Raw genomic sequence first — 8,396 nt, 5'->3', positions numbered from 1 at the left:
CCCCCCCCCCCCCCCCCTGCGACGAACAAATATCACAGAGCGAGACAATTAAATTGAAAAACGAATCAAGTTCGATTTTCTCTATACCATATATAAATATATGTATGCACGTAAGGGTGTATTTACACGGTGCGCGATGCCAGCGCACTGACACTCAATGGCACGATAATACACGGGGACAGATCGCGCGACGCAGTGTTTGCGGGGCAAAGCAAAGAGCGCGCCAAGGCTTTTAATTAATTCCGACACGGCCAATTTGTCAATATACGTACATTTGTGCTGTCCGTGTGTCTACTGTGTATGTGGTGCACCGGGGCACAGTCTGAAGCTGCTGCGAGTAATGAAGTCGATAATTATTTTTAACGAAGGGCTTATACTTTTCACTCTCTCTCTCTCTATTATACCGTTGTGTGTGTATGTGTGTGTTCAATGCTTACATACTGCACGGCGATTGTCAAATATAAAGAGTCGCGTAACACGACGCGGTGTATAATAAGAACGATTATAATGAGACACGAGTTTACGAGGAGAACGTCACACATACATTATATACATTGTATATATATATGGGGTAGCTCGCGATCGAAAGAACATATTTTATCGCAATAAAGAGAATTGTGTGTTTTAATAATTTGTTGTATATTTTTCGCAGTTATTGTGCAGACCAGTCAAGCCGATGATGAGCCACCATACGAAGCAGCACTGCTGCAGCACGAGCACCGGAGCGCTGGATGTCTGCAGCCTCGGCGGATTAGATTTGGCAGGTAATTTCCGTCCCTGCGCGCGCGCGCGTGTGTGTAATGTAATATTATATATACTACATACCTACGTACGTGTATACGCGCGTCAGTGAGTAAATTTACTTATGAACACACGTGTTCGTGTATTTGACGCTGATTTTGGGCGGAAGCTGGCCGAGTGAGAGAGAGAAAAATTGAATTAGTAGCACGAGAGTAAGAGAGAGGTAAACACGTGTGCCTTAATTAATGACGATCCGAACTCGCCCTGTATAACCCAGTTTTCGGGTTCGCAGATCGAGTGATCGTTATAATTCCCGCGACGACGATGATGATGTGAGTAATTATCGGTAGTATTCATTAAGGACTTGCCCGGCAATTTTTCTTTCTTTCTCTCTCTTACTCACATACAGGTTGAGAAATTATACGTACGTCCCAGGTGAAAATAGTATATCAGCTGGCTTGACATTTGATAACAGAACTTACATACAATAATCGACATCAGATATCATGTCAGATCTGAGGTATAGGTACTGATGTAAATATCATCTCTTAATTTAATAATACGTTTAATAAAAACTAGATTTATAAATAATATAATAAATCTAAATTATAAAACTTATTGAGTCAATTGAAATTAAATTTAAAAATCTAAATATTGGAGAAAGGATTTTAAATATAACTAAATTTATTAAAAAAATTTATATATCGCATTAAAACTGGTTACTTGCATATTTTTTGACCGCATTTTCACCAAAAATACTGCGACCGAAGAAAGTGTCGAAAAAAAGTCTTCTTTGGACTTGATGGGTTGATAATAAATTTATTGATAAATTAAGGGGTGAGATTTACATCAGTTTCTACTTCAGATCTGACATTAAATTTCACGTAAGATCTGATGTGATTTCTGATGTCGATTATTGTACACGTAAGATTGTTGTGCGTCAGATCTGTAGTTCAGATCTAATAATATTTTCACATGAGGTATAGGGTAAATCTACCAGTACTCAAACATTTGAGAAAAATTCTTACTTTGTTCGCAAATAAAAATGCACAAAGTTAAAATAATTTTCTAAAAATACCTTCTGATAGAAAAAAGGTAACCTTTTGAATAAGTACTTACATTGGATTGAAAAAAGCTTTTGATATTTGAAAAAATAATTTTAAAGCTTAAAGTTGCGAATCGTCTACTGAACCACCAATGACACAAACTTAAAACTTGATAACATTTTTATTTTCGAAGACCGAAATCATTTTAAATAAAGGATCCCTTTTTAGTTCTTAACATTTGAATAGATACATTTACCTGGAAATTATTAAAATTTATTTAATAGCTGTCGAATACAATATAGACTTTTTGTTGAATAGTCAAGTATTCGACCAGGATCGTTCAGGGTAGAGTTATAGTTCACATAAAAGAAAGATTTGACGATTTATAAGTGCCGCTATGAATTTTTTCTGAACATATCATATTCATAGTAGTGAAAAACTGTTCATTGCGTCATTTTATCTTGATTACTATTCACTCAAATAATATCTCACGGTGGTCGGGCATTGGTATAGATTTACCCGATGTATGCATGGAGAGAAATACTTTATTAAATATCAACTCCATTCCAAAAAGAATACGTTGATATTATGTGTTAGCAACTTTTTCATATATTTATACCAATCAGATATTCTTTCTGACACTTGCGGGAATTGACCATACTCCATCTGTTGATGAAATCGAAAAGCTTTGATTATGATAAAACTTGTTACAATACTAAATAATTTTTGAAATATCAATCCTTACGTTTTCTCACGATATATCAACATTTACCACGCGACGTGGAAATTTTTAGAATATCTCATAAAGATTTTTGAAATACGAAGTTACAAAAATAACTTAAAATTTTAGTAATATTTCTGCATGTATAGAGCATAAAACTCCCACAATTCGACTCTGACATTATATCGTTTTTTATGCAGGTCTCGAGCGCTACTCGGTGGACCAATGCTCGCTGGCGCGCTGCTCCACCCTGTCGCTGGCCACGACCCCGCCGCCCTGGGAGATGACCCCGGGCGGCGTGCTGATCACGTGAGGAAGGGACGCCGCCACGCAGACCGACGATCTACCTGATCTACCCGAGGACGAGATCAGTTAGTATTACAGCGTGGCGGCGGTGGCGACATCATCATCATCATCAACATCATCATCGTCATCATCGGCATCATCCATCAGTAGCAGTAGCAACGGCGGTAGCAGCGAAACTACTGCTCAGGTATCGCCCGAGCCGGAAGTAGAACCGATCGTAGAAACGGAAGTGCCAGCGGCACCACCACCTCCGATCGTCCACGAGGATCCGATAATGTCGGCCATTATCGGCCGTCGACGAGACAGACGAAGAGGAGGAGAAGGACAAGAAGAAGCGACGACGACTGGAGAATCGAGGAGAAGGCTTGGCGCTGGCAGAGCCACCTTCTTCGAGGCCGACTGGCAGTCGCGCGACCGCAGGGTTCGCGTACTGGCCTGGGGCTACGCCGACTCGCTGGCCTTTTTGCTCATGAGGAACGGCGCCTGCTACGCCTGCGTCTTGTCGCGCGGCGGTAATCGCGCTGGCGGCGGCGCCTCTTCCTTGGCCACGGTCGAGCGACTCTCGTAATAGGATAAAATACAAAATTACGCACATGATAATGGGTGCCTCTGGCGCAGTAGTTGAGGGATGAGATCGAAGATCTCTCCTTTACCGACCAGCGGTTATTATATTTCAAATAATGATAATTGTGTACACGCGGAGCGAGTCCAATTGTATAATTATAATATATTTTAAAAATTTACCCCATCGTTGCCCGCCCCCCATTTGTATATTTTGTATAATTGAATATAACGGCGTAGCTATAATACACCCCCGCGCGACTCAGATCTTCGATTATTATAAATATTATTATTGTTAACGCACACAACGGCACGCATATTATATTAAAATAACATAAATAAAATAATAGTAATAATTATTGTAAAACGAATCTTCGGCAGGCTATTTGTAACGATTGTTGAATCAATATACATATAGATAGGCAGCAGCTGCGTTATTTTTCACGTTGTATGATGTATAAGCCGTGCGTCTTTTTCGTATTTCCATTAAATAATATTATTATATATATAGAATAAAAATAAATACAATTGCGTTATCGCAACGGATGAGAAACATATTTTAGATGGTAATAGGATAATAATCAATTCGTGATAAATCGTTCGAGATTTTATATATCACATTGTGTAGCGGGGTAAATATTACATTGTATCGTATTGTATAAGTACTATACGAATGTGCGGCTGGAATAATTGGGTATATAAGCGCACAAACGAGGGTGTTCACTCCAAGCTTAACGAAGATGATGCAATTTCCCATGCAATGGGTGTATCATTGAATCTTTTTCTTCTGTTTTTCGTATTATATACTTACGATAGCTAGCGTTAATTATTATTAAATATATACCATCCGGTAAATTTAGCATAGATTTTGAACGATGTTTTTCTTTTACATAGTTGTTTGAGAAATGAATTTTGCTAGTTTTGTATGATTACCTTTAACATCTCGTTAAGTATGTACTGTAATGAAAAGCGAGATAAAACTGAAAGTTTTGAATGATATAAAATAAAAATCTATATCCATGAATTTTGATCATTTTTCAATTAAATTTTAAAAGTAATAGCTACGATTTATGATTTACTTACAAATACAGCTGCAATACAATTGATACGAATTTCGAAACTAACATACAGAACGAAATAAATGACTATTTAACGTTAGACTATTGCATAAATATTTCTTTATATTGTTGCACTATAAAGAGAGTCGAAAATAATTTTAGTAGCCACTGCCGAAAAAAAGAAGCAAAAAATTTGTGTTGCTAGTTGCATAAATTTTTTCAATAATCTTGTTGGTAATAATATGAGTATATGCGAAGCAATTTGTAACGAAGGTGCACCACAAATAGAGAAAACAGTAGACAATTATAAAAAAAGAAGAACAACACTTCGTAACGTATTAAAATATGAGTATGTAAATTTTTAGTACTTCGCACGAGGATTAGTCTTACTTCAGGGCTACTCACGAGAAATATCGCGTCATACTCTGTTTTTTCAAGTCTATTTGTAGTAGAGGGTCACGATACGATGGAAAAGTGTCGATCGCCGAATTGTGTATTGAACGTGTAATTATTATAGCGACATTTTTATTGTAAATAAAGGATCGAGCTCATAATATATCGAACTATAATTATCGTGTAAGTTATCTATGAATGATGTTGACGATGAATACAAGCATTGCGTTAAAATCTACAATACGAGAGTCACAAAAAATATGTTCATTTATAAACTAACGGATATGTTGAATGTATGACAAATATATATAAGTACATTACAAAAATCCGATTTGACTATGATTGATTCAAGATATCCCTACATCCACTTGGCTTTAAAATATATTTATTAAGAATGAAGTTCAAATAGACTCTTTGAAAGTCTTTACTATGACCCTGACACGGGTGTGCCTTTAATGACACTTTTACCAAAGGGCGGATCAGCGCATAGGTGTCATAATAAGTAAAAATAACATTCTAATCAAAACACTTGAGAGCTGGACCTACCTCTACACTGAGAGACTTTCTGTGCGTGCTGCTACTCGTGCCGTCGGTGTGTCTAATCCTCTTAGCGTAATTTTTTGAAATATAAAATAAATATTTATTTTTGCTTTTGCAAACGAGTTCTCGAACGAAGTGCATTAGGATGTAGTAGACTACGTGCTTAGGAGGCGAATAACTGGAAAGCCTCCGAGTACGTAACAGCTGTCGAGGCAGAGCCGAGGTAGACAGCATTATATTTCCAAAACATACATTTTATTAACTGAGAAAAAAATATGAAAAACTAAAAGTATTATTATAAAAAAAAGGAAAATAAATATGTTTTTCTTGATCCCCCGGTCGAAAGTACGCGGTTTCGCCATCGATTTCGATGGCAAAAGTTGCACTTTTAGCCACTGTTATTTCGCTTTTTTTTCACTGTGCGCAGCTTTGTCACCTAGCAACCGTATATTTTTATTAGAGGTTTTAGTTCGGATAATCAATCTTGTTTATAATAAGGAGCAAAATGAGCAAACATGTTATTGAAAATGCATTTTCAGCGACCGAAGACTCTGACGATGAAAATGAAATTTGTCGGAAATTCGAAGAAAAAGCTGATTTGATTAGGCTATAGCCGGTATATGATAGTTCAAATTTAATACAATCATTGGGAGTAAATTCAATAGTAAATTCTACGACAAATACTCCTAATACTTTTAATGATTGTACTTTTGTCAATTTTACGTTTGTTAATTGTACATTTATTAATTCCAATCAATCTAATAACGAATCATAATTATAATTAATATTCAAAAATCAATTTAATAGTTAATATATATACATAATATGTATTTGTGGTTTTCGATGCCCGCCCCCCTGACCAGTGACACTCGCTGCGCTCGTGCCGTACCGTAATGTACTATTCTGTTAGATTAGGATTTGATTTTTCGACTAATAATAGAGCATTTCTTTTGTTGTGAAGTTCAATCGTTGAAATTATGAAACAACAAAAAAGGATCTCTTATTATCAGTGTTATTCTTACTATTACAGAAATAATTGGTATTTTGCATAAGCGAATGAAATTTACTCACTATTTGTTTTTGTCTAAGCTAAAAGGAGTCTATTACAATTAAACAACAAGAATATTATTTATGCACGTATAAACGAAAAATCAATCAACAATTTGTTTGTAGAATTTGAATAAAAAATGTTTGATCAAAAAGGGGAACGGGTTTTAATTTTTCATGTGAAATCAAGTTGCAGCAAGAATTCAGTGCATTTTTTATCTCTTTTATCACTGTGCAATAGAGTGTCCGTTATTTCCCGACTTTTTTGTATTGCTTCTCCCCCCACCTAGATGTCTTCTATTTGATAAGACAATGAGAAAGCCGGGTTATAGAGTTCGAAAAAATGATTTTAAGGTGGCCCCCAAGCGGCTTGAAGCTTACATGTATTTTAAATGGGAAAAACTTAAAAATTTGATTCTCAGCGATAAAAATGATGAAAAAATTTGAAAAAATTCAGCAACCCATGTATTTTATGTATTTTTTGACGAGGAATCGATTGGTGACCTTGAATTTGACCTTGAACATAACCTCAAAGCTACAGCGAACCAAAAATCATTTTTTTCACGGTGACCCTTATTTTTTATTGCAGATTCAAAAAGAGCGGAAAATTTCATGTCTGATTGTGTCTTTTGATTTTTTTTCAAGGGTATTTAAAAGGCGCTGCAGATATAGATAAAGCCCTATCTAATAAAAATTCGAAAATTTCACGCTAAAATTAGGGTTTTATTTGTATCTGTAGCATCTTTATAATGCCCTTGAAAAAAAATCAATAGACATAAGTTGACTTGAAATTTTCCGCTCTTTTCGAATCTGCAATAAAAAATAAGGGTCACCGTGAAAAAAACGATTTTTGGTTCGCTGTAGCTTTAAGGTTATGTTCAAGGTCAAATTCAAGGTCACCAATCGATTCCTCGTCAAAAAATACATAAAATACATGGGTTGCTGAATTTTTTCAAATTTTTTCATCATTTTTATCGCTGAGAATCAAATTTTTAAGTTTTTCCCATTTAAAATACATGTAAGCTTCAAGCCGCTTGGGGGCCACCTTAAAATCATTTTTTCGAACTCTATAACCCGGCTTTCTCATTGTCTTATCAAATAGAAGACATCTAGGTGGGGGGAGAAGCAATACAAAAAAGTCGGGAAATAACGGACACCCTACTGTGCAAAGGGTCTCGAAATTCATTCTCTTCGACTCTCCAAATGACAATAGTATAATTTCAAAATTTTTTGCCACACATAATCATGTTTTCAGACGAACAGACCAGATAAATTCCGAGCCTCTGATCCTTATAATCTAAGATGAAAATCGTGATAATTTGATATAAAGGGGAGAATAAAATTGACTCCGAGAATTTCTGTTTTATTATTATTTTTTTTATTGTAAAATCATTACTTATTTCAAATTTATATTGCATAAAAATTGCTAGATACATAAGAGTTTGACACATTCGACATGCTCAAAAATGCTTGCGCATAGCTACGTTTTAATATAATAACCAACGAGTCAGGTATCGCAATTTATTTTCCTACTTCTTATCATAAAATTTGTCGAAATACTCTTTGAAAAGTCATACATTTTTCAAAATTTCTGGTAAAATTTCAAATAAAAGCCCAGAAAATATCTTCACCTTTTCAGATTTGTCTATTTTAAATCGGAACTTTTAGTAAAATTAATTATTAGTTAAAACTTAGTGAAATTAAAAGCTATTATCATAATCGAAACCTTTTTCATAAAAAATTATTCAATTTTTCAATAAAGTTAATTTATCAGAATGTGGTTTTATATTTTCGCAATAGGTAAGCAACTTTGATACTCAATTTTACAGATAGTCGTAGACGAAGAATTAAATACAAGTTTAATATTTTTTCACTCAAAATTAATAGAAATTATTATATCGATAATCACTGTCTGATAAATCGATTACTCGCTATTGTAGTAAATTATTAAATACAGAGCATTACCAATATATTCATCAATAG

At 35.0% G+C, this 8,396-nt stretch overlaps 1 protein-coding gene across 1 annotated transcript in view; it reads left to right on the top strand.

Moving 5' to 3' along the window:
* The window catches only part of LOC106651977 (trace amine-associated receptor 1), a 34,098-nt gene extending 28,882 nt beyond the window's left edge, over positions 1-5,216 (top strand). The window contains exons 6-7 of the mRNA XM_014370696.2: positions 653-764; positions 2,709-5,216. Of these exons, the coding sequence (XP_014226182.1) occupies positions 653-764; positions 2,709-2,821 (225 nt within the window). The 3' untranslated portion in view covers positions 2,822-5,216. The remainder of the gene's footprint in view (positions 1-652; positions 765-2,708) is intronic.
* The last annotated feature ends 3,180 nt before the right edge of the window (positions 5,217-8,396 follow it).

The sequence above is a fragment of the Trichogramma pretiosum genome, unplaced genomic scaffold (genome assembly GCF_000599845.2).
Source record: "Trichogramma pretiosum strain Unisexual culture from Peru unplaced genomic scaffold, Tpre_2.0 scaffold167, whole genome shotgun sequence".
Lineage (NCBI taxonomy): Eukaryota > Metazoa > Arthropoda > Insecta > Hymenoptera > Trichogrammatidae > Trichogramma > Trichogramma pretiosum.
This window is presented reverse-complemented; position numbering and strand designations above follow the sequence as displayed.